Here is a 25,246-nt window from a genome sequence, read left to right as displayed (position 1 = left end):
AGGAGGGGGGTGTCCTGGGAGCTGATGGAGGGGCAGGGAGAGGAGATGTCCTGATGGTTGATTAGGGGCAGGGAGAGGGGGTGTCCCGGGTGCTGGGGTGGGGCAGGAAAGGGGTGTCACAGGAGGGTGATGGGGGCAGGAAGGGGGTGTCTCAGGGGCTGAGTGGCAGGAAGAGGTGCCCTGGGGACTGTATGGGGGGGCAGGGAGGGGGTGTCCCAGTGGTTGATTGGGGGGCCGGGAGAGGGTATCCCAGTGGTTGATTGGGGGGAAGGGAGAGGGGGTGTCTGGGGGCAGGGAGGGGGTGTCCTGGTGGTTGATTGGAGAGCAGGGAAAAGGGGTGTCACGGGGCTGGATGGGGGCACAGAGAGGAGATGTCCCAGGGTCTGGATTGGGGGACAGGGAGGGTGTGGATTGGGGGAGGTTGACTGGGAAGCAGGGAGAGGGGGTGTCCCGGTGGTTGATTGTGGGGCGGGGTGTGTGTGTCCTGGGGGCAGTGAAGGGGTGTCCCAGGTGCTAGGAAGCAGGAAAGGGGTATCCTAGGGATAGAAGGCGGGGCAGGGAGAAGGGGTCTCCCGGTGGTGATTGGGGGCAGGGAGGGGGATCCCGGGGCTGGCAGGGGGGCAGGGAGAGGGGGTGTCCCGGTGGTGATTGGGGGCAGGGAGAGGGGGGGTTCCAGGGTCAGGGAGGGGGGTCCCGGGGCTGACGGGGTGCAGTAAGGGGAGGGTCCCGGGGGCGGCAGCTGGTGGCTCCGGGCTGGTTCCCGGAACATTGCAACATGTGGGTTAATCTGGTTCGCGGCCGGGGCCCTGCCCGTGGGGCTGGGGGCGGGCGTGGGGCGGGGCAGCTGGGGCCGACAGGGCCACGCTTTGTTCGGCGGGCGGGAGCCAGGCGCGGCGCTTTGTCCCGCCGGGAGCGTGTCCGGCTCTGGTGAGCGGGGCCGGGGAGCCGGGCGGATCGCGGGGGGTCCCGGGGGGTCCTGGGGGGAGCGGAGCCGGGTGGATCCCGGGGGTCCCGGGGGGAGCGGAGCCGGGTGGATCCCGGGGGGTCCCGGGGAGAGCGGAGCGAGGCGGGGCCGTGGCGGAACAAGGGGCCCCGGGGGGAGCGGGGTCCCGGTCCGGCTCTCGCGTTAGAGTTGGCGGGGGGGGCGGGTTCCAGGACAGCCTGAGCCCCCCACTCCCCAGCCGCCCCCGGGCTGCTGCACGGGTGGGCCGAGAGGGGAGGCGATGGGAGGCTCGGGGGGCTCCGGAGCCAGGCAGGGACTCAGGGGGCGGGGGGAGTCAGTGGAGGAGGCAGGAGCCAGGCACGAGTCGTGGGGGGGCTCGGTGGGGGGCAGGGGAATCAGAGGGGGGGTAGGAGCCGGGCACGGGGTGGGGGGCAGGGGAATCAGAGGGGGGGTAGGAGCCGGGCACGGGGTGGGGGGCAGGGGAATCAGAGGGGGGGTCGGAGCCGGGCTCGGTGGGGGGCAGGGGAATCAGAGGGGGGGTAGGAGCCGGGCTCGGTGGGGGGCAGGGGAATCAGAGGGGGGGTAGGAGCCGGGCTCGGTGGGGGGCAGGGGAATCAGAGGGGGGGTAGGAGCCGGGCTCGGGGTGGGGGGCAGGGGAATCAGAGGGGGGGTAGGAGCCGGGCTCGGGGTGGGGGGCAGGGGAATCAGAGGGGGGGTCGGAGCCGGGCACGGGGTGGGGGGCAGGGGAATCAGAGGGGGGGTAGGAGCCGGGCACGGGGTGGGGGGCAGGGGAATCAGAGGGGGGGTAGGAGCCGGGCTCGGTGGGGGGCAGGGGAATCAGAGGGGGGGTAGGAGCCGGGCTCGGTGGGGGGCAGGGGAATCAGAGGGGGGGTAGGAGCCGGGCTCGGTGGGGGGCAGGGGAATCAGAGGGGGGGTAGGAGCCGGGCTCGGTGCGGGGCAGGGGAATCAGAGGGGGGGTAGGAGCCGGGCTCGGTGGGGGGCAGGGGAATCAGAGGGGGGGTAGGAGCCGGGCTCGGTGCGGGGCAGGGGAATCAGAGGGGGGGTAGGAGCCGGGCTCGGTGGGGGGCAGGGGAATCAGAGGGGGGGTAGGGGCCGGGCTCGGGGTGGGGGGCAGGGGAATCAGAGGGGGGGTAGGGGCCGGGCTCGGGGTGGGGGGCAGGGGAATCAGAGGGGGGGTAGGAGCCGGGCTCGGTGGGGGGCAGGGGAATCAGAGGGGGGGTAGGGGCCGGGCTCGGGGTGGGGGGCAGGGGAATCAGAGGGGGGGTAGGAGCCGGGCTCGGTGGGGGGCAGGGGAATCAGAGGGGGGGTAGGAGCCGGGCACGGGGTGGGGGGCAGGGGAATCAGAGGGGGGGTAGGAGCCGGGCACGGGGTGGGGGGCAGGGGAATCAGAGGGGGGGTAGGAGCCGGGCACGGGGTGGGGGGGTGTTTCAGATTTATGTGGCGCCGAGCCGGCCCCTGTTACCTGACCCCGGCGGGGCTGTTGGCGGGAGCGTCCTGGCCCGGCCCGGGCAAGGGGGAAAAGGGGCTTTGGGTGAAGCTGGAAGCTCTGGCTGTGCGAACAGCTGGGGGAGGGTGTCCCACGGGCCCCACAGTGCTCGCCTGCCACCCACCACGGACTCCTCTCGGCTGCCCGCCCCACGCTGCCTGCCCCCCCCCCCCCGGCCCCATAGACCTTCCACGCTGCCTGTCCTGCCCCACGGGCTCCACACTGCCTGCCTCACCCCATGGGCCCCATAGAGCATCCAAGCTGCCAGTCCTGGCGTTCGCCCTCCAGCCGGGGCCGTTGGATGGTTTTAAAGTATCCGCAGTGCTTGGTGCTAACCCATGGCAGGGCCCGACTGCAGCGTCAGCACCCCGTGGTCCCAGCTCCGGCTGGGAAGCACCCCGAGAGCCAGCAGGCACCGCGCAGTGCTTGGATGGCACCGGGCTGGCACGCTAGCGCGTCTACACAGTAGACTAGGACAGTTACCGGGCATAAGCCAAGGTGTGGGTTTAAACCGCTGGTGCGGTGCTGGAGCGACTCCCATGGGCACACTGTTCTGGTGTGAGGGGCCTTTCCTAAGACACTGGTATTAGGGGAGCGGAGTGCTGGCAAGGGGGCCACAGCGCTCCTGTGACTGGAGGAGCTGCCCATGTAGACGAGCCCTCAGCTAGGTGAACAGGCGCTGAGAGGAGGCTGCACAGAGATGCATCTGAAGAAGTGGGTATTCACCCACGAAAGCTCATGCTCCAAAACGTCTGTTAGTCTATAAGGTGCCACAGGATTCTTTGCTGCTTTTAGAGATTACATTGTGTGCTGTGGAAGAGCCAAGCCCCAACCCCGCCTCGAGCTCTCCCAGCCCCTCTTGTGGCTTCCTTGCCACACGTCCGGCTTTGCATCAGAGTGCAGCACCCGAATGAGTAGAGCCAGGGCAGAGGGGGGTGTCTCCTCCACCTCTTACAAAGCCTCCCCTTCTTGGGTCTCCCCACAAGCAGCTCCAGGGCCTCCCTCTCTTCAGAGCGTCCCCCTATCCTCTGTAAAGGACCTTTGGGGCCAGCCACCTCTCCTGGACCCCCTGCAATTCCTTGGCCCCCTACCTACTCCCTCCTGCAGCTGTGCCCTGCTCCCCACTGACCGGCCTCTCTGGCAACTCTTTCCTCTGTGAATCCTCCTCGCTGCTGTATGTGGGATTGTGGGGTGTCCGGGCCTGGTGGGTCTGATGCTGGGAGTGGGCACTGGCTGGCCTGAGTTCTCGCCCTGCGGCCACGTGGCGGTGCTGGGATAGGCCGCGGTGTCTCCACTGCCAGAGCAGGGTTCCTCCCCCAAGGTGTTCATTGTGTGTGAGCACCAGACCCAGGCGGTGCTTCCTTCACAAAGCACCTGCCCTCATTCCAGGATGTGGCACTGGTCCAAGACCTGTGAGTCTGTGTGACAAGGACAAACAGGAGCAGCACCTGGGACGGGAATCGCGCTGGAGGGATGCTGTCTGGCTGCCTGTCCCAGCTGGTGCCGCCTCTACATTTCGTATCAGTGCCATTTCCCTGCCCTCTCCTGCCCTGAGCTGATGTGCCTCCCACCTCCCCAGTGCTTTGGGTGCACGTCCCCTCTGCCCCAGGCTCCTCTGCCTTGCTCCTTTGCCAGAATCACAGAGAGTAAGGCCCAAAAAGACCATTACATCATCTAGTCTGATTTCCCCTGTGGAGCCCAGGCCAGAGACCTTCCCCCAGTGATCCCTGGATGGAGCCCACTGAACTGGCTTTGACTAATGCACCGTCCAGAGAGGTCTCCAGGTTGAGGTGGAGAATCTGCCCATCTCTGGCCCATTCCCATGGTTAATGAGCCTCACTGTTAATTTGTGCCTAATTTTGCATTGGGATTTGTCTGGCTTCAGCTGGCAGCCATTGGTCCTTGTCCCGCCTTTCTCCACTGGATTAGGGAGCCTGTAATGTGCCCCCTCAAGATGTCTATACGCTGCAATCCAGTCATTTCTCTTTGTTTTGATAAAATAAACAGGTTGAGATCCATGCATCCCTCACTGTGAGCCATTTTCTCCAGTCCTCAGGTCAGTTTTGTGGCACTTTTCTGCATTCTCCCCCAGCAGGATGCGGGAGCTGGGAGTGGGGCAGGAGCAGTGAATTGGGGGCTGTCTGCTATGCTGGGTGGCGTCTCACGCTGCCTCTGGATGGGGGTCTCCATGTCCCCACAGTGCATGCCAGGTGCTTTCTGGGAGCAGGGTCTCTGGCTGGGTCAGGTTGGAGCAGGGAGTGTCACAGGATTGGCGCTGGATTGATTCTGGAGTGGCACCATGTTTGAAGTAGGGCCAGGTAGCTGCTGACCCAACCCCTGGTGGATGGTTGGGGCTGGGCCCCTGCCAGAGTCTCCTGCTGAAAGAGAGGATGGGGGTGGGGGCTGGACTGTCCTGTCTTGCAGATGCATTTGTGCCCTGTGGGGAGTTTGGCTTCCAGTAGCCAAGAGCACCTCTGGGGGCGAGAGCATGTGTGCAAACCTATCTGCCTGCCCCCGAGGAGCCTGGTTTAGCACACGCTCCTGGCTAACAGGATGTTTGGTCCGTGTGGTCCTGTGCATGTAGAGTGAAGGCGGGTAGGCAGGAGTTCAAGGGGGAGGGGCTTGTAGCCTGTGTTTGGTGGGGGAGGATGTCCAGTGGGGGAGCCAGCCTTTCCATGGTGGATGTGCTGGAGGGATGGTGCTGGAGAGGTCATACTGAATAGGCATGTGGGAAAGGGAGATGCACCCAGTGTTTGAGCTGTTGGCTCCCTCCCCCTCTGTGAGGTGCCTGGAACCCTTTGGGTGGACGAGCGAGCAGGGACTGGGGCTGCAGCCAGTGGAGGAGGGACACAGAATGGGGGACTGTCACAATGACTCGCCCAGGAACAGGCCCCTCTGCCTCCTGTGCTGTACCCATGGTGCTGTGCTCTGGCTGGAGCCCTGCTGCCCTGGGTGGGGCGTCCCCTCTTGGCGGTGAGTGCTGTGGGGTCTGGCGGTTCGGGGGCTCAGCTGGGGCTAGTGGGTTGCATTCACTCTGAGGTTTATCGGCTGTCTGCTCCCCTTGCCTCCTGTAGGGTCTGAGCCATCGTCCGGGCCAGGATGAGCTGGAGTTTCCTGACCCGGCTCCTGGAAGAAATCAACAACCACTCAACCTTTGTGGGCAAGGTCTGGCTCACCGTCCTCATCGTCTTCCGCATCGTGCTGACTGCTGTGGGTGGGGAGTCCATTTACTATGATGAGCAGAGCAAGTTTGTGTGTAACACGCAGCAGCCGGGCTGCGAGAACGTCTGCTACGATGCCTTCGCGCCCCTCTCCCATGTCCGTTTCTGGATCTTCCAGATCATCATGGTGGCTACGCCCTCTGTCATGTACCTGGGTTTCGCCATGCACCGCCTTGCCCGTGGGCCGGAGGCCCACCGGCGGGGGGCCGGGGGCCAGGAGGGGCGCATGCCTGTGGTGCGGCGGGGTGCCGGACGGGACTACGAGGAGGCAGAGGAGGATAACGAGGAGGATCCCATGATCTTCGAGGAGATCGAGGTGGAGAAGGAGAAGGGTGGGGAGGAAGGCGAGAAACACGACGGGCGCCGGCGGATCCGCCAGGATGGGCTGATGAAGGCCTATGTGCTGCAGCTGTTGTGCCGCTCGGTGCTGGAGGTGGCCTTCCTCTTCGGGCAGTACGTGCTGTACCACTTTGAGGTGAGCCCCTCCTACGTGTGCAACCGCAGCCCGTGCCCGCACATCGTCGACTGCTTTGTCTCCCGGCCCACCGAGAAGACCATCTTCCTGCTCATCATGTACGCGGTCAGTGGGCTCTGTCTCTTCCTCAACCTCCTCGAGCTCTGTCATCTGGGGGTCGGCCGCATCCGGGACTTGCTGCACCAAGGCAGCGACAGCCCGAGCCTCCACGACAGCCACTCTGGGCCGCACTATGCCAAGAAGGCCCCCAGCGCGCCTCCCACCTACCACTTGCTGAAGAAAGAGCCCCCCAAGGGCCAGCTGGCCAACGGGAAGCTGGACTACAGCGAGAACCTGGCCAGCTCTCCGGCCGAGCGCTCCCGCGAGCACGAGCTGGACCGGCTGCGCAAGCATCTCCGCATGGCCCAGGAGCACCTGGAGATGGCCTTCCAGCTGAACCCTCCACTGGAGACGGCCAGCCCCTCGCGCAGCAGCAGCCCTGAGGCCAACGGTCTCGCTGCCGAGCAGAACCGCCTCAACTTGGCCCACGAAAATGAAGGGTCTGCTTGCGAGAGAACCACAGGTGAGGAAGGTCTGGGCCATGCCCCTAGCTGTCTCCCAGGTGCTAGCCTGCCCGCATCTGTGTCCCCAACCACGGTGCTCTCTCAAACTCCTCTGGGGGTGCTGCAGCGGGACCCTAACGCGTGTGTTCTCCTCCCCACAGGATTGTGAGAGGCTGGGCCCCTCAGGGCAGCTGCAGAGATGGCAACGGAATGGCTGGGACTGGCAACATGCTCAGAGAAGACCACTGGAACCTGGACAGCCTGTGCTGGGGAAACGGGGTGGGGTGGGGGGACCGGATGACACAGGGTTGGGGGCCGAGCTTCCGAGGAGGGCTGGGCTGCGAAGCCCTCTGCCTCCTGTGGGGCTCCAGCAGGGCAGGCTGGCATGGGAAGGTGACTTGGGGGAGGAACATCCCTTCATTTGTCTCACTTTTTTAAAAAAGGGAATCTTGTATTTTTGTACTTTTTATAAACTTGCCAGTGCACATCCCCAGCCCCAAACACCTGCGGCCCTCCCCACTGGGACCTTCAGCCAGCCCCTTCCCAGCCCCCCCCCCACACCCAGCAGTGAGGGATGCTGCACTGTCATGGCAAAGGGCTTGTGTGCAGTCGCATGGAGGTGGTCGCTTTCCCACAGTGGCAGGGAGCTGTCGCCGAGTGGGAATCCCATGGGATGCAGCGGGGCTGGGCCTATGCACACCATTCCCTTGAGGTCCTTCCTCCAAGCTGGGTCTGACATCTTCTCGATCTCGTGGCTGCAACCGGCCTGGGGGAGCCAAGCCAGTGGACATGTCTACCCAGAGTTGCAGGCAGACTGGGTCGCACCGAGCTTTAAATATGGGGCAGCCGTTCCCTGTGGGGGGGAGGGGAGCTGGTTCCCCGCTGAGCTGCAAGTAGGAATGGCCAGTCTCTGCACGGGAGAGCCCTGGTCCCTGGGTTTTTGTCAGGGGGCCTGTTCCAGACAGGGCCCCTGGGTGTCCCCTCCACCTAATGCACATGCTCTCTGGATTGGCTGGTGTAGGGGGTTGTAGATTAGCAAGAGGCTTAGCAAGTCTCTGGGGGAGGAATAGGGCGCTACGAGGTGAGGGTTTACATGCTACCCAGCAGGAGGGCAGGGGCCGTGCTGAGGGGGCAGCTGTGCTGTAAACTCAGCCCCAAGGGCCAAAGACTCGCACTGACTAAAGCAGCTTGTGGAGGCAGTGGCACAAGGCCCCCCCACGTCGCACATGTAGGTACGAACTGCCAGGCTGGGGGCTCTGCCCAGGCCCTGGTGTCTGATTTGCACGAGGAATAGGGACTGGCATCTCTGGCTCCCTGCCAGCGGGGCCAATGTGGCAGGGTCCCCTACCCAGCCTGTCTCCTTCACTTCCCCTGCCGGCAGCTTTGCATCTGGCTGGCTGGTGCTTGGGCCAAAGCTGATTCAGTTACATTCCAAGACTCAGGCATCCCAGAGGCATCTGCTTTCCTGTCTGGGGCATGGCGCGGCAAACACGGGTTCCTGTGCTGTGGCAGGGCCTGCATGCCTTAGGACAGTCCAGAACCAGCTGGGAAATGCTGGGTGTGTCTGATCATCTCAGCCTGGGTCACGTGATTATTTTATCTTTGCTTTTTACTCAAATGATTATGAAGTTTTTATATTTTAGTAAAACTCGGAGATGTTTTGTACAGAGCCCTGCAGCTGGTTTTTCAGGGGGGTTGGCTGGGGGAACTGCATAGAAAAGCAGAATGCTGCCCCGGATCTCTCACTCCCCGTGTGGTTTTCCCTCCTCCTCCTCCTCCTGCCCCAGGCACTGTATGTGTGCACAGGGAGACCGCTGAGCTATGGTTTGCCAGATTAGAAAATACAGGGCAAGGACACATGAGGGCCCTCATCCAGCTCGCTGGTGTTCATCACAGAGCCTTACTGTCCCGGGCCATATCTGGGCTGAGGACGGAGCAGAGTGTGAATCCTGGCCCACCCTGAGGCTGGATGGGAACCTGGGCCATCTGGAGGAGAAAGGCCCTGCTCCCCGGGGCAGCCAATCCCCCCTGTCCTGGGGCTCTATTGGTGCAGGTGCTTGCTCCAGAATTGAGCTGAGTGTCTAGGTCGGAGCCCAGAGGGGCTTGGGGCAGGTCTGGGCCAAAAGGGCTTGGTGAGGCACTGGAAGGGGATCTTGGGGCCCTTGGCATGGGCTGTGTGACTGCTCAGTGAACACTGGAGTAGGTGGGTAGAGGCAACTGAGCCCAGGAATGCAGGGGAGCAGCAACAGCAAAAAGTGAGTTTTCTGCACCTGCTAGTTCAGCCAGCTCTGGTGACCCCTCATTCCCTGCGAGCTCTGAATGCCAGGCTGGGCCCAGTGTTCAACCCTTGGGCTGTGTCTGGCTGCTGGCCGCTTTGTGCCATCATGTCAGGCGATGATCAGCTGGTGAGAGACCTCCCCCTATGCAGCCGGTGGAGGAGACAGAAGTTGTGGTTTCATCTTTCCTGTGCTCACAGCTCCCTCCCATGCGAGACCTTGCACCCCCTCTGGTGCTGGAGCCCAGTACTGGTAAATAGGGGCACAAGGTCACTTCTGGCCTAATTCTGACTACAACATGGCTCTTGATTATGGCAAACCCATCTGTCACTTGGCACATCCAGCCTGAAGGACAGTGTGGCCAAATCGCTCTGTCTGACCACTACAGCCGTGACTCCTGCGGTGCCCTCCCAGATCCAGAGAACCTGGTCTCTCATCGCTGACCTGCTGCCAGCTGGCAAATAGCTGTGACCTGCTGGCAAAGTGCGTATGCAGGGCTGGTTCCCAGGTGCTCCCGGCTGGCCCTGGTCTGCGCTGGAGCTCTGATGGTGGAGTTCAACTCCTGCCAGTTACACCCTGGGAATTTTAGGGTTGCGTGTGATCAGAATTTGCATTTCCTCTCCCTCGAAACAAGGATTTATTTAATTTACCCTGTGAGAAAGCCATCTTTACAGCTACTAACCGCTTGCTGATTAGAGCGCAGCCTGCCCCCCAGCCCTTGGCTTGCTGGTGCAGGTAGAGGCTGCATGTCCCAGCCCCTGCACTCTGCCCCCGTCCCAGCCTGTCAGGCCAGGTGGAGCGCAGCTGCCCCCTCTGAGCCAGGCCTAGCACTTGCTCCTGCTTTCCCACGGGTTGCGTGGGGGGGTTATTCCCCTAAGTGTCAGCCAGTGCAGGAGCTGAAGCAGCCCCACACGCTGAGGGGGACCAGTGGTGCCCTGGGGAGCAGCCCGGGGCCCATCTGAGGAGTGGCCCTGCAGGGCAGAGACTCAGCTTCGGCTCCGTTCCCTGGGCCCCAGCCTTGTGATTTCCTGTGAGGGGTGGGAAACACCCTTCCTGCTCCCCATGGCCGGACACCACACCTCAGCTTTCCTCAGGCTGAACCATATCCTGCTGGGCTCAGCGCCTCCTTCCCCCATTCAGAGCCTTTGCCAACCCCCCCTGCTCAGGCCTCAGCCATGGGGCGGGGCAGGGGGACCGAGGGGGAGAAGCTTGGCAGGTTATTGGGGTAATGAAAGGTCCCCTGCCAAGGGCACTGAGGGGGCAGCCTGGGCTCGGTGGGGGGGGGGGGTTGAGGGAGCAGCCTGGGCTCGGTGGAGGGGGGGTTGAAGGAGCAGCCTGGGCTCGGTGGGGGGGGGGTTGAGGGAGCAGCCTGGGCTCGGTGGAGGGGGGGTTGAAGGAGCAGCCTGGGCTCGGTGGGGCTGAGGGGGGAGGTTGAAGGAGCAGCCTGGGCTCGGTGGGGGGGGGGTTGAAGGAGCAGCCTGGGCTCGGTGGGGCTGAGGGGGGAGGTTGAAGGAGCAGCCTGGGCTCGGTGGGGGGGGGTTGAAGGAGCAGCCTGGGCTGAGGGGGGGGGTTGAAGGAGCAGCCTGGGCTGAGGGGAGGCAAGGGGGGGGGGGTCACAGTGGTGCAGCTGCAGGGACTGACCCTGGGGCAGGTTTGGCGAGTTGAACTGCTTCCCTTTCCCTGCCCAGGACCTGCCCGGCTCGGTGACTCAGGGGCTGCCACCCGGGGGCTGTAGGGAGGATCCAGCCTGAACTGGCTCCCAACCCCCTTGTCTGCTCTGGGATGGGCAGATCCTTGGGGGGGGGGGTGAGCAGGGTGACCAGCCAACAAGTGTGAAAAATCGGGACGGGGGTGGGGGTAATAGGAGCTTATATAAGAAAAAGACCCAAAAGTCGGGACTGTCCCTATAAAATCAGGACATCTGGTCATCCTAGGTGTGAGCCCGCTGGGTTTGCTGAGTGCAATGACTCCCCCTCCAGAGTTGGGATCCAGTCAGAATGACCTGCTAGCCCTGGTTGAGGGAGCCCAGCTCCATCGTGCTGGGTCATCCCAATGTGGGAATGCCCCCCCCCCGCCACACCGCATGGCAGGAAAACAGCACCCCCCCACCCCCCCCCACCCCCCCGCAGAGTCAGGCCGGCTCGGCAGAGCCCAGCGCATGGCTGCATGATCCCCGGCAGCCCTAGATGCAGGCGCAGTCCTGGGTGAGGATGTTGGGCACGGTCTCGTACTTGAAGGAGTAGCCGCCGTCAGAGGTGGTGCGCACACGCAGGGAGCGCATGGTGCTGGGCAGGGCCGCACAGCACAGCCGGAAGCCCAGCGCGTGGCTCAGGGTGTGGGCGTCGGAGCAGCTGCCGTGGCAGTAGTGGAAGACAAAGCTGCTCGGGTGAACGATCCACTTGTCCCAGCCCAGCTCCTCGAAGGAGATGTTGAGGGCGGCCCGGTGGCAGTCAGCGTGGGCTGCGGCATCCTCTGACGGGCGCTGCAGCAGGTTGAGGGCAGCCGGGGACCAAGGCACAGAGGAGCGGCGGGCTCTGTCCGGCCCTTTGGGCTTGGTGGTGGCCATGAGGAAGGGCATCTTGTCTGCGTCGGCCGTGCAAGGGCAGCCCGGGCAGCGCACCAGCAGCACAAAGAGCTTCTGGCAGACGTAGCGCAGGAAGGGCGCAGCGAAGTGAAAGACCGTCCACTGCTCGGCTGCCTGCACCACAGTGGCTGCCACGGTGACCCGGCCCTGCCCCGAGAGGATCAGCACGTCTGCCCCCACCGCAGAACGGTTGGCAGCAGCTGATGAGCCGGGGGGCACGAGGACCGGGCCGGTGTGGAACCACAGCTGGGTGGACGTCACCACGCGGCTCAGGGTGTGAGGTGAAGGCTGGAAGAGGTAAGTGAAAACGCTCTCGTCCTCCGGGAGCCCGTCCGACTGGGGTGGTTCACATGGCACATCTGCAAATGGGCAGCAAGGGTCAGCAGAGCAGCCGGGAGCCCCCAGGCCTGGGCCTGCCCAGCGCCCCGTACAGGAGGTGCCTTCAGGGAATGGCGGGAACCAGGGGCCAGGGCTCTTGGCTGCACCAAGTCAGACTTCAGAATGGCACGTCGGGAGTTTGGGTCTTCAGCATTAACCACTGGGTTCAGGAGGGACTCGGTGGGACCGCAGGGGGCTGGGGGTCAGGATGGAGGGGCACCAGCAGAGATGTGTGAGAGGAGCCCAGCTGGGGCTGGGATAGCAGGGGACTGGGGGTCAGGACTGAGGGGTACTGCCAGAATGGGGGGAACCTGGGCTGGGCTAGCCGGGGCCTGTGGGGCATCGGCAGGAGGGAGGAGTGTTTGGTAAGGAGCTTTGCTACCTGGCCCATTCAGCCTCTGGCAGCTCAAGGCACCAGTCTCAGTTACACTCTGCACCAAGCGTCTCACATTCCCCCAGAGCTGGACGCCCTGTCCCAGCCGGTGCCAGGGAGGTGCCCATAGAACAAGAAGGTCTGGACACCTCGTGTCAGACAGGAGCAACTGCACAGCTCGGTGTGACTTGGGATCTTGTGGAGCCAGGGGCAGGGGCCAGACACCTTTGCGCCCCCTCTGCAGCGTGGCCTGGGACAGGGCTTGCTTGGGGCCGGGGCTGGAGTGACACCCACTGAGCCTGGGGCTGAAGTGGGACAGGCGCCAGCCACTTACAGGCATGGCCTGGTTTCCAAAAGCAGTTCTGAGCTGTGGGGCTGTGTGCTCCAGGACACTGGCCACAGGACAGAGGGGAGACTACCCTAGAGACTCCAGCCCCACCACTGCACTGGCCTTGCCTTCCCTCACCCCCTTGCCCCCCACCTGTATCCATCCCTGCCTGAGCACGTGCCCAGAGAGCCACCACCCGGATGTGCAGGCCCCAGAGCCACAGGGCTAACCGCAGCAAACCCCACCCGGGTGCCAGCCTGGCTGAGTCACTTCTCCCTGCTCCCCGGTCCCAGTGCTGATCCAGCCCCCGGATCTCCCCAAGCCTCTCTGATCCAGTCCCCGGCTCTCCCCCACTCCCTCCTTCAATCCAGCCCCCTGCTCTCCCTCACCCCTTTCAATCCAGCCCCCGGCTCGCCCCTGCTCTGGAACCATATAGAACATGGTTGCAACCAAAGTCCTGTAGTGGCACCAAATCTTCTGTGAAGGGGGTCATATAAGGTGTCTAAGACCAGGTTATAGGTTACTGGTTATGATTATGCTGTCTGTCTGTATGTGTCATTTTGTAGTTGAAATTATGAGTATTGGCTCTAAACTGTCAGTGTTTCAACTTTGTGCTCTGTTTCTGGGAAACATCCCAGACAAGTTGGCGTTAGCTCTGCCTAGCCTGCTTGATGGCCCATTAAGGACCATCAGCTACACAATTGATCCATTGAGAGAAGGCAGATAGCCTTGTAACTCAGCAAAGTGCAGGGACTTGCCCACTTGACTCCAGACTCCATTTTGCTGTAATTTTCCATAGTAAGAACAAAGAGGTTCTTACACCTGGAGAAGACTATAAAAGGCTGATGCCTCATCTCCATCTTGTCTTCAGTCCTGCTTCTTACCTCTGGAGGGACTTTGCTACAAATGGACTGATGACCCATCCCAGCTGGGGATGTTCCAGAGGCTTAGCTGCTGCAAGCCTGAACCAAGAACTTGGCCATCACTGTATGTAATTGATTCCATGTAACCAATTCTAGCTCTCATCTCTATCTTTTTCCTTTTATGAATAAACCTTTAGATTTTAGATTCTAAAGGATTGGCAACAGTGTGATTTGTGTATTGACCTGGGTCTGGGGCTTGGTCCTTTGGGATCAGGAGAATTTTTTTCTTTTACTGGGGTGTTGGTTTTCATAACCATTCGTCCCCAGGACGGGTGGCACTGGTGGTGATACTGGGAAACTGGAGTGTCTAAGGAAATTGCTTGTGTGACTTCTGGTTAGCCAGTGGGGTGAAACCAAAGTCCGCTTGGTCTGGCTGGTTTGGTTTGCCTCAGAGGTGGAAAAACCCCAGCCTGGGGCTGTAACTGCCCTGTTTAAGCAATTGGTCCTGAGTTGGCGCTCTCAGTTGGGTCCCGCCAGAACCGCATTGTTACATTCACCCGTATCCCTCCCTGCCTGAGCATGTGCCCAGAGACCCAGCACCCAGATGGGCAGGCCCCAGAGCCACAGGGCTAACCGCAGCAAACCCCACCTGGGTGCCCGCCTGGCTGAGTCACTTCTCCCTGCTCCCCGGGCCCAGTGCTGATCCAGCCCCCGGCTCTCCCCCGCCCCCTCCTTCAATCCAGCCCCTGGATCTCCCCTACCCACTCCAATTCAGCTCTTCCCTACTCCTTCGATCCAGCCCTCAGCTGCTTCAGCCCTGACCCACTCACCCCTCCAGGTCCTTTTAGCTCCTCCGCTGCCCCCCACTTCCCAGACCCACCTCCAGCCTGGTCAGGCCCCCACAAGCCCTCCCCCAGCCAGCTCCCTGCCTTGGTTCCCCCCAGCTCCACTCCAACCCCCTTACCCCCCCATCTCTGATGCAGACCCTCCAAGCTCTGCTCCAACCCCTTCCCCCACCCTCTCCAGCTCTGATCAAGCCCCACCAGCTCCAGCTTCCAGCCCCATGCAAAGCAGCCTCTCCATCTTGGGGCGCACCTATCCTGCCACCACATCCCTCAGTACTGCGATTCCCCCCACGCCTGCTCACCCTGGCTGGAGGGGCCCCCATCCCAGGCCCCTTGGTGGAGCCTTGTGGGAGCTGGTGTGACTGTCCCATGGGCATCGCCTTGGTAAGTAGCTCTGGCTTGCTGGGGAGCGGGGGGCGGGAGAGGGAGAACCCCCAGTTCTCCTGACCTCATGGGGAGCCTCATGGGGTCTTAACCCCTCCTCCCACAGGTAACGGCTGGAGCAGATCCCCAGTAGCCCCCCCCCCAACACCTCCTGCGCTGTCGGGTGCCCTGGGTTCAAATTCACCTTCAGTCACAAGTTCATTTGGGGTCTCAACTGCACCCCAGTCAGCCATGTCACAACACAGCACAACAGGGGATCCTGAGGAGCTCAGAGCTCGACTAGCAGGGGCTGTGGGTCAGGACGGCTCTCCCCATAGCCCCACTGCCCCTGTCCTGCGCAGCCTGATCCCCCCCTACCCCTGTCCCTGCCCAGCCTGATCCTCATCGCCCCGTCCTACCCAGCCTGAGCACCCCTGCCCCCGTCCCACCCAGCCTGAGCACCACTGCCCCCGTCCTGCCCAGCCTGAGTCCCACCGCCCCTGTCCTGCCCAACCTGAGCACCCCCTACCCCAGTCTCTGCCCAGCCTGATCCCCCTTGCCCCCGTCCTGCCCACACTGAGCCCCCTTGCCCCGTCCCACCCACACTGAGCCATCCTGCCCAGCCTGAGCCTCCTGCCCCCATCTCTGCCCAGTCTGAGCCCACCTGCCCCCGTCCTGCCCAGCCTGATCGCCCTTGCCCCCGTCCCTGCCCAGCCCGAGCCCCACCGCCCCCGTCCCTGCCCAGCCCGAGCCCCACCGCCCCCGTCCCTGCCCAGCCTGAGCCCCCCTGCCCCATCCTGCCCAGCCTGAGCCCCCTGCCCCCGTCCTGCCCAGCCTGAGCCCCCCTTCCGCCAACCCTGCCCAGCCTGAGCCCCCTGCCCCGTGCTGCCCAGCCTGAGCCCCCCTTCCCCCGACCCAGCCCAGCCTGAGCCCCGCTTCCCCCGACCCTGCCCAGTCTGAGCCCCCTGCCCCGACCCGCCCAGCCTGAGCCCCCCTGCCCCGTCCTGCCCAGCCTGAGCCCCCTGCCCCGTGCTGCCCAGCCTGAGCCCCCCTTCCTCCGACCCTGCCCAGCCTGAGCCCCCCTGCCCCCGTCCCTGTGCAGCCTGAGCCCCCCCTACCCTTGTCCCTGCCCAGTCTGATCCCCCCTGCCCCCGACCCTGCCCAGCCTGAGCCCCCTGCCCCCATCCTGCCCAGTCTGAGCCCCCCTTCCCCCGACCCTGCCCAGCCTGATTCCCCCTTCCCCCGTCCTGCCCAGCCTGAGCCACCTGCCCCCGTCCCGTCTCGCCCAGCCTGAGCCCCCTGCCCCGTGCTGCCCAGCCTGATCCCCCCTTCCCCCGACCCTGCCCAGCCTGAGCCCCTTTCCCCCGAGCCTGCCCAGCCTGAGCCCTCTGCCCCGTGCTGCCCAGCCTGATCCCCCCTTCCCCCGACCCTGCCCAGCCTGAGCCCCCTTCCCCCGACCCTGCCCAGCCTGAGCCCCCGGCTCTCCCTACTTCCCCTGTCCCTGCCCAGTCTAAGTCCCCTGCTCTCCCTGTGCTGTCCAGTCTAACCCCCGCACCCCCTCTCTCACCTGTGGTGGGGAAAAGTATCACCTGGGAGGTGTCCTCTAGCTCCTGGCCCCAGAGGGCTGGAGTCCCTGAGATGTGCCTCCTGTGCATCCCCCTTCGCTCCTGCTGGGCCCTGCTCCTGGGGCTGCTGGGACTCAGATACTCCAGGACCTGGGCCCGGAGCTTGGCCAGGATGAGCTGCCTGTCGAGCTCAGCACCCTGGCAGCCTGCAGCAGTGACAGGAGCCAGCAGGGCCAGCAACAGGTGCAGCAGCCACATGGCTCTGGCACATGCAGGGGTCTCAGCCGTGAGCGTCTGTCTGCACGGCCAGTGCTGCTCGCTGTGCCCTCCCTGCTGGGCTCTGCCTGTGCACAGTGGCATTGAGACGTATCTGACACTGACGCAAATGTCTGCTAGCCATGAATATTATCTCTGGGCTATGGAAACAGCGAGACGTCTGGAATGCAAGGACTGCAAGGACAACAGAGCAGGGGGACGCAGCCCCGGGCAGGGGGAGGTCACGGTGCACTGGGTGTGCAGGACAAGGATGGTGGAGCCCAGTCCAGAGGGAAGTCAGACTTCCCCAGGTGGGTGAGTGAAGGTATTGCCAGGACTGGGGAGCTGCAAAGAGAGCATAAAGCTGCCCACCCCATCCTGTGCCAAATGCCTCTGAGCGACAGCACAAACTGTGCCTGTCTCTAGTGCTTCTGCTTATAACAAGCCTGCTATATGTGTGCCCACATGTAACCAGTGCCTGGGTCTGCAGCCTGCCTGACACTACTGCTGTGTGTGCCCACCTGTAACCAGCACCTGGGTCTGCAGTCTGCCTGACACTACTGCTGTGTATGCCCACCTGTAACCAGCACCTGGGTCTGCTGCAGCTCGCCTGACACTACTGCTGTGTGTGCCCACCTGTAACCAGCACCTGGGTCTGCAGCCTGCCTGACACTACTGCTGTGTGTGCCCGCCTGTAACCAGTGCCTGGGTCTGCAGCCTGCCTGACACTACTGCTGTGTGTGCCCACCTGTAACCAGCACCTGGGTCTGCTGCAGCTTGCCTGACACTACTGCTGTGTGTGCCTGCCTGTAACCAGTGCCTGGGTCTGCAGCCTGCTTGACACTACTGCTGTGTGTGCCCACCTGTAACCAGTGCCTGGGTCTGCAGCCTGCCTGACACTACTGCTGTGTGTGCCCGCCTGTAACCAGCACCTGGGTCTGCTGCAGCTCTCCTGACACTACTGCTGTGTGTGCCCGCCTGTAACCAGTGCCTGGGTCTGCAGCCTGCCTGACACTACTGCTCTGTGTGCCCGCCTGTAACCAGTGCCTGGGTCTGCAGCCTGCCTGACACTACTGCTGTGTGTGCCCACCTGTAACCAGCACCTGGGTCTGCTGCAGTTCGCCTGACACTACTGCTGTGTGTGCCCGCCTGTAACCAGTGCCTGGGTCTGCAGCCTGCCTGACACTACTGCTGTGTGTGCCCGCCTGCAACCAGTGCCTGGGTCTGCAGACTGTTTGACACTACTGCTGTGTGTGCCCGCCTGTAACCAGTGCCTGGGTCTGCAGCCTACCTGACACTACTGCTGTGTGTGCCCACCTGTAACCAGCACCTGGGTATGCGGCAGCTCGCCTGACACTACTGCTGTGTGTGCCCACCTGTAACCAGTGCCTGGGTCTGCAGCCTGCTTGACACTACTGCTGTGTGTGCCCACCTGTAACCAGTGCCTGGGTCTGCAGCCTGCCTGACACTACTGCTGTGTGTGCCCGCCTGTAACCAGCACCTGGGTCTGCTGCAGCTCGCCTGACACTACTGCTGTGTGTGCCCGCCTGTAACCAGTGCCTGGGTCTGCTGCAGCTCGCCTGACACTACTGCTGTGTGTGCCCACCTGTAACCAGCACCTGGGTCTGCAGTCTGCCTGACACTACTGCTGTGTGTGCCCGCCTGTAACCAGTGCCTGGGTCTGCAGCCTGCCTGACACTACTGCTGTGTGTGCTCATCTGTAACCAGCACCTGGGTCTGCTGCAGCTCGCCTGACACTACTGCTGTGTGTGCCCACCTGTAACCAGCACCTGGGTCTGCAGTCTGCCTGACACTACTGCTGTGTGTGCTCATCTGTAACCAGCACCTGGGTCTGCTGCAGTTCGCCTGACACTACTGCTGTGTGTGCCCGCCTGTAACCAGTGCCTGGGTCTGCAGCCTGCCTGACACTACTGCTGTGTGTGCCCACCTGTAACCAGCACCTGGGTCTGCTGCAGCTCGCCTGACACAACTGCTGTGTGTGCCCACCTGTAACCAGCACCTGGGTCTGCAGTCTGCCTGACACTACTGCTGTGTGTGCCCGCCTGTAACCAGTGCCTGGGTCTGCAGCCTGCCTGACACTACTGCTGTGTGTGCTCATCTGTAACCAGCACCTGGGTCTGCTGCAGTTCGCCTGACACTACTGCTGTGTGTGCCCGCCTGTAACCAGTGCCTGGGTCTGCAGCCTGCCTGACACTACTGCTGTGTGTGCCCACCTGTAACCAGCACCTGGGTCTGCTGCAGCTCGCCTGACACTACTGCTGTGTGTGCCCGCCTGTAACCAGTGCCTGGGTCTGCAGCCTGCTTGACACTACTGCTGTGTGTGCCCGCCTGTAACCGATGCCTGGGTCTGCAGCCTGCCTGACCCTACTGCTGTGTGTGCCCACCTGTAACCAGCACCTAGGTCTGCTGCAGCTCGCCTGACACTACTGCTGTGTGTACCCTCCTGTAACCAGCACCTGGGTCTGCGGCAGCTCGCCTGACACTACTGCTGTGTGTGCCCACCTGTAACCAGTGCCTGGGTCTGCTGCAGGCCACCTGACATTACTGCTGTGTGTGCCCGCCTGTGACCAGTGCCTGGGTCTGCTGCAGCCCGCCTGACACTACTGCTGTGTGTGCCCGCCAGTGACCAGTGCCTGGGTCTGCTGCAGCCCGCCTGACACTACTGCTGTGTGTGCCTGCCTGTAACCAGTGCCTGGGTCTGCAGCCTGACACTACTGCTGTGTGTGCCCACCTGTGACTAGCACCTGGGTCTGCTGCAGCTCGCCTGACTCTACTGCTGTGTGTGCCCACCTGTAACCAGTGCCTGGGTCTGCTGCAGCCCGCCTGACTCTACTGCTGTGTGTGCCCGCCTGTAACCAGCACCTGAGTCTGCTGCAGCCCGCCTAACACTACTGCTGTGTGTGCCCGCCTGTAACCAGTGCCTGGGTCTGCAGCCTGCCTGACACTACTGCTGTGTGTGCCCGCCTGCAACCAGTGCCTGGGTCTGCAGACTGTTTGACACTACTGCTGTGTGTGCCCGCCTGTAACCAGTGCCTGGGTCTGCAGCCTACCTGACACTACTGCTGTGTGTGCCCACCTGTAACCAGCACCTGGGTATGCGGCAGCTCGCCTGACACTACTGCTGTGTGTGCCCACCTGTAACCAGTGCCTGGGTCTGCAGCCTGCTTGACACTACTGCTGTGTGTGCCCACCTGTAACCAGTGCCTGGGTCTGCAGCCTGCCTGACACTACTGCTGTGTGTGCCCGCCTGTAACCAGCACCTGGGTCTTCTGCAGCTCGCCTGACACTACTGCTGTGTGTGCCCGCCTGTAACCAGTGCCTGGGTCTGCTGCAGCTCGCCTGACACTACTGCTGTGTGTGCCCACCTGTAACCAGCACCTGGGTCTGCAGTCTGCCTGACACTACTGCTGTGTGTGCCCGCCTGTAACCAGTGCCTGGGTCTGCAGCCTGCCTGACACTACTGCTGTGTGTGCTCATCTGTAACCAGCACCTGGGTCTGCTGCAGTTCGCCTGACACTACTGCTGTGTGTGCCCGCCTGTAACCAGTGCCTGGGTCTGCAGCCTGCCTGACACTACTGCTGTGTGTGCCCAAGTGTAACCAGCACCTGGGTCTGCTGCAGCTCGCCTGACACAACTGCTGTGTGTGCCCACCTGTAACCAGCACCTGGGTCTGCAGTCTGCCTGACACTACTGCTGTGTGTGCCCGCCTGTAACCAGTGCCTGGGTCTGCAGCCTGCCTGACACTACTGCTGTGTGTGCTCATCTGTAACCAGCACCTGGGTCTGCTGCAGTTCGCCTGACACTACTGCTGTGTGTGCCCGCCTGTAACCAGTGCCTGGGTCTGCAGCCTGCCTGACACTACTGCTGTGTGTGCCCACCTGTAACCAGCACCTGGGTCTGCTGCAGCTCGCCTGACACTACTGCTGTGTGTGCCCGCCTGTAACCAGTGCCTGGGTCTGCAGCCTGCCTGACACTACTGCTGTGTGTGCTCATCTGTAACCAGCACCTGGGTCTGCTGCAGTTCGCCTGACACTACTGCTGTGTGTGCCCGCCTGTAACCAGTGCCTGGGTCTGCAGCCTGCCTGACACTACTGCTGTGTGTGCCCACCTGTAACCAGCACCTGGGTCTGCTGCAGCTCGCCTGACACTACTGCTGTGTGTGCCCGCCTGTAACCAGTGCCTGGGTCTGCAGCCTGCTTGACACTACTGCTGTGTGTGCCCGCCTGTAACCGATGCCTGGGTCTGCAGCCTGCCTGACCCTACTGCTGTGTGTGCCCACCTGTAACCAGCACCTAGGTCTGCTGCAGCTCGCCTGACACTACTGCTGTGTGTACCCTCCTGTAACCAGCACCTGGGTCTGCGGCAGCTCGCCTGACACTACTGCTGTGTGTGCCCACCTGTAACCAGTGCCTGGGTCTGCTGCAGGCCACCTGACATTACTGCTGTGTGTGCCCGCCTGTGACCAGTGCCTGGGTCTGCTGCAGCCCGCCTGACACTACTGCTGTGTGTGCCCGCCAGTGACCAGTGCCTGGGTCTGCTGCAGCCCGCCTGACACTACTGCTGTGTGTGCCTGCCTGTAACCAGTGCCTGGGTCTGCAGCCTGACACTACTGCTGTGTGTACCCACCTGTGACTAGCACCTGGGTCTGCTGCAGCTCGCCTGACTCTACTGCTGTGTGTGCCCACCTGTAACCAGTGCCTGGGTCTGCTGCAGCCCGCCTGACTCTACTGCTGTGTGTGCCCGCCTGTAACCAGCACCTGAGTCTGCTGCAGCCCGCCTAACACTACTGCTGTGTGTGCCCGCCTGTAACCAGTGCCTGGGTCTGCAGCCTGCCTGACACTACTGCTGTGTGTGCCCGCCTGCAACCAGTGCCTGGGTCTGCAGACTGTTTGACACTACTGCTGTGTGTGCCCGCCTGTAACCAGTGCCTGGGTCTGCAGCCTACCTGACACTACTGCTGTGTGTGCCCACCTGTAACCAGCACCTGGGTATGCGGCAGCTCGCCTGACACTACTGCTGTGTGTGCCCACCTGTAACCAGTGCCTGGGTCTGCAGCCTGCTTGACACTACTGCTGTGTGTGCCCACCTGTAACCAGTGCCTGGGTCTGCAGCCTGCCTGACACTACTGCTGTGTGTGCCCGCCTGTAACCAGCACCTGGGTCTGCTGCAGCTCGCCTGACACTACTGCTGTGTGTGCCCGCCTGTAACCAGTGCCTGGGTCTGCTGCAGCTCGCCTGACACTACTGCTGTGTGTGCCCACCTGTAACCAGCACCTGGGTCTGCAGTCTGCCTGACACTACTGCTGTGTGTGCCCGCCTGTAACCAGTGCCTGGGTCTGCAGCCTGCCTGACACTACTGCTGTGTGTGCTCATCTGTAACCAGCACCTGGGTCTGCTGCAGTTCGCCTGACACTACTGCTGTGTGTGCCCGCCTGTAACCAGTGCCTGGGTCTGCAGCCTGCCTGACACTACTGCTGTGTGTGCCCACCTGTAACCAGCACCTGGGTCTGCTGCAGCTCGCCTGACACAACTGCTGTGTGTGCCCACCTGTAACCAGCACCTGGGTCTGCAGTCTGCCTGACACTACTGCTGTGTGTGCCCGCCTGTAACCAGTGCCTGGGTCTGCAGCCTGCCTGACACTACTGCTGTGTGTGCTCATCTGTAACCAGCACCTGGGTCTGCTGCAGTTCGCCTGACACTACTGCTGTGTGTGCCCGCCTGTAACCAGTGCCTGGGTCTGCAGCCTGCCTGACACTACTGCTGTGTGTGCCCACCTGTAACCAGCACCTGGGTCTGCTGCAGCTCGCCTGACACTACTGCTGTGTGTGCCCGCCTGTAACCAGTGCCTGGGTCTGCAGCCTGCTTGACACTACTGCTGTGTGTGCCCGCCTGTAACCGATGCCTGGGTCTGCAGCCTGCCTGACATTACTGCTGTGTGTGCCCGCCTGTGACCAGTGCCTGGGTCTGCTGCAGCCCGCCTGACACTACTGCTGTGTGTGCCCGCCAGTGACCAGTGCCTGGGTCTGCTGCAGCCCGCCTGACACTACTGCTGTGTGTGCCTGCCTGTAACCAGTGCCTGGGTCTGCAGCCTGACACTACTGCTGTGTGTGCCCACCTGTGACTAGCACCTGGGTCTGCTGTAGCTCGCCTGACTCTACTGCTGTGTGTGCCCACCTGTAACCAGTGCCTGGGTCTGCTGCAGCCCGCCTGACTCTACTGCTGTGTGTGCCCGCCTGTAAGCAGCACCTGAGTCTGCTGCAGCCCGCCTAACACTACTGCTGTGTGTGCCCACCTGTAACCAGCACCTGAGTCTGCTGCAGCTCACCTGACACTACTCCTGTGTGTGCCCGCCTGTAACCAGCACCTGGGTCTGCTGCAGCTCGCCTGACACTACTCCTGTGTGTGCCCGCCTGTAACCAGCACCTGGGTCTGCTGTAGCTCGCCTGACACTACTCCTGTGTGTGCCCGCCTGTAACCAGCACCTGGGTCTGCTGCAGCCCGCCTGACACTACTGCTGTGTGTGCCCGCCTGTAACCAGTGCCTGGGTCTGCTGCAGCCCGCCTGACACTATTGCTGTGTGTGCCCACCTGTAACCAGTGCCTGGGTCTGCTGCAGCCCGCCTAACACTACTGCTGTGTGTGCCCACCTGTAACCAGTGCCTGGGTCTGCTGCAGCTCACCTGACACTACTCCTGTGTGTCCCCGCCTGTAACCAGAGCCTGGGTCTGCTGCAGCTCACCTGACACTACTCCTGTGTGTCCCCGCCTGTAACCAGAGCCTGGGTCTGCTGCAGCCCGCCTGACACTATTGCTGTGTGTGCCCGCCTGTAACCAGTGCCTGGGTCTGCTGCAGCCCGCCTGACTCTACTGCTGTGTGTGCCCGCCTGTAACCAGCACCTGAGTCTGCTGCAGCTCACCTGACACTACTCCTGTGTGTGCCCGCCTGTAACCAGCACCTGGGTCTGCTGCAGCTCGCCTGACACTACTCCTGTGTGTGCCCGCCTGTAACCAGCACCTGGGTCTGCTGTAGCTCGCCTGACACTACTCCTGTGTGTGCCCGCCTGTGACCAGCACCTGGGTCTGCTGCAGCCTGACACTACTGCTGTGTGTGCCTGCCTGTAACCAGTGCCTGGGTCTGCTGCAGGCAACCTGACTCTACTGCTGTGTGTGCCCACCTGTAACCAGTACCTGGGTCTGCTGCAGGCCGCCTGACACTACTGCTCTGTGTGTGCCTGCCTGTAACCAGCACCTGGGTCTGCAGTCTGCCTGACACTACTGCTGTGTGTGCCTGCCTGTAACCAGTGCCTGGGTCTGCAGTCTGCCTGACACTACTGATGTGTGTGCCTGCCTGTAACCAGTGCCTGGGTCTGCAGTCTGCCTGACACTACTGATGTGTGTGCCTGCCTGTAACCAGTGCCTGGGTCTGCAGTCTGCCTGACACTACTGCCGTGTGTGCCCGCCTATAACCAGTGCCTGGGTCTGCAGCCCGCCTGTCACCACTGCTCTTATCAACCCCTGGTTACACAGCGGGGTTAGCTGTACCAATGACCCTGCTGCTGTGGGGGCCAACGTCCCTGTGCCCCATCCCACCCCAGCTGCAGGCTGGCATCTCCTGTGCCGCTTCCCCCATATCTCTGTGCCCACTGCTGCAGCCTGGTGTCTCCTGCAGCCTGGTGTCTCCTGCACCCCACGTCCCTGTGCCCCACGTCCCTGCACCTCATGTTCCTGACCCCCACATCCCTGCGCCCCATCCCAGCCCTGCTGCAGTCTGGCATCTCCCATGCCCCACATCCCTGTGCCCCAAGTCCCTGTGCCCCATCCCACCCCCTGCTGCAGCCTGGCATCTCCCGCACCCCAATACCTGCACCCCACATCTCTGTGTCCCATCCCACCCCTGCTGCAGGCTGGCGTCTCCTGTGCCCCTTTTCCCCACATCCTGGTTCCCCATCCCACCCCTGCTGCAGTCTGGCATCTCCTCTGCCCCATGTCCCCGCCCCCCACATCCATGCGCCCCATCCCGCCCCCGCTGCAGTCTGGCATCTCCTTTGCCCCATGTCCCTTCCTCCTACATCCCTGCACCCCATCGCACCCCCGCTGCAGCCTGGTGTCTCCCAGGCCCCACATCCCCGTGCCCCATGTCCCTGTGCCCCATCCCATCCCCTGCTGCAGCCTGGCATCTCCTGCACCCCAATACGTGCACCCCAAGTCTCTGTGCCCCATCCCACCCCAGCTGCAGGCTGGCGTCTCCCACGCCCCTGCCCCCGACATCTCTGTGCCGCCTGCTGTAGCCTGGTGTCTCCTGCACCCCATGTCCCTGTGGCCCACCTCCCTGTATCCCACATCCCTGCACCCCATGTTCCTGCCCCGCACATCTCTGCACCCCATCCCACCCCCGCTGCAGCCTGGTATCTCCTGGGCCCCACATCCCTGCTGCAAGCCATCATCCGCTGCTCTCCATCCCACCCCTGCTGCATTCCATTGTCCCCTGCCTCCCCATCCCCCGCCTTCACGCAGCATTCAGCCCCCAGCTGTGGGCTAGCATCCCCTGTACCCCATTCCCAGCTTCCTGGCTAGTTGCTAGCGGGGAGCTGCTGGCCTCTGGGCACTGTGCACCCTGTCTAGTGTGTGCAGTTTGGTGTCATTGAGGCTGTGCTGACACCCAAGGGTCCTGCGCAGGGTCTGTCCTGGGCGGTGCTGAGCTCTGTGCCCG

The 25,246-nt window shown here is 62.9% G+C and overlaps 2 protein-coding genes across 3 annotated transcripts; one reads left to right on the top strand and one right to left on the bottom strand.

Annotated features, from left to right (window-relative positions):
- The first annotated feature begins 858 nt into the window (after window positions 1-858).
- LOC127030023 (gap junction gamma-1 protein-like) lies at window positions 859-7,233 on the top strand. Of its 2 annotated transcripts, XM_050915939.1 has the most exons (4): window positions 859-927; window positions 4,458-4,506; window positions 5,525-6,708; window positions 6,850-7,233. In XM_050915939.1, exons 3-4 carry the CDS (start codon window positions 5,550-5,552, stop codon window positions 6,855-6,857), a joined length of 1,167 nt encoding a protein of 388 aa, XP_050771896.1. In that variant the 5' UTR covers window positions 859-927; window positions 4,458-4,506; window positions 5,525-5,549; the 3' UTR covers window positions 6,858-7,233. The 2 variants fall into 2 exon arrangements, with proteins under 2 accessions (XP_050771896.1, XP_050771897.1); XM_050915940.1 differs by lacking the exon at window positions 4,458-4,506 and having other exon boundaries at window positions 860-927.
- Window positions 7,234-11,092: 3,859 nt separating this feature from the next.
- INHA (inhibin subunit alpha) lies at window positions 11,093-16,521 on the bottom strand. Its single transcript, XM_050915942.1, has 2 exons — window positions 16,266-16,521; window positions 11,093-11,907 (listed from the first exon to the last, which is right to left on the bottom strand). Exons 1-2 carry the CDS (start codon window positions 16,519-16,521, stop codon window positions 11,147-11,149), a joined length of 1,017 nt encoding a protein of 338 aa, XP_050771899.1. The 3' UTR covers window positions 11,093-11,146.
- Between the last annotated feature and the right edge of the window lie 8,725 nt (window positions 16,522-25,246).

This window comes from Gopherus flavomarginatus, chromosome 10, assembly GCF_025201925.1.
Source record: "Gopherus flavomarginatus isolate rGopFla2 chromosome 10, rGopFla2.mat.asm, whole genome shotgun sequence".
Classification (NCBI taxonomy): Eukaryota; Metazoa; Chordata; order Testudines; family Testudinidae; genus Gopherus; species Gopherus flavomarginatus.
Note: the sequence above shows the minus strand (reverse complement) of the source record. Positions and strands in the feature narration are given on the sequence as shown.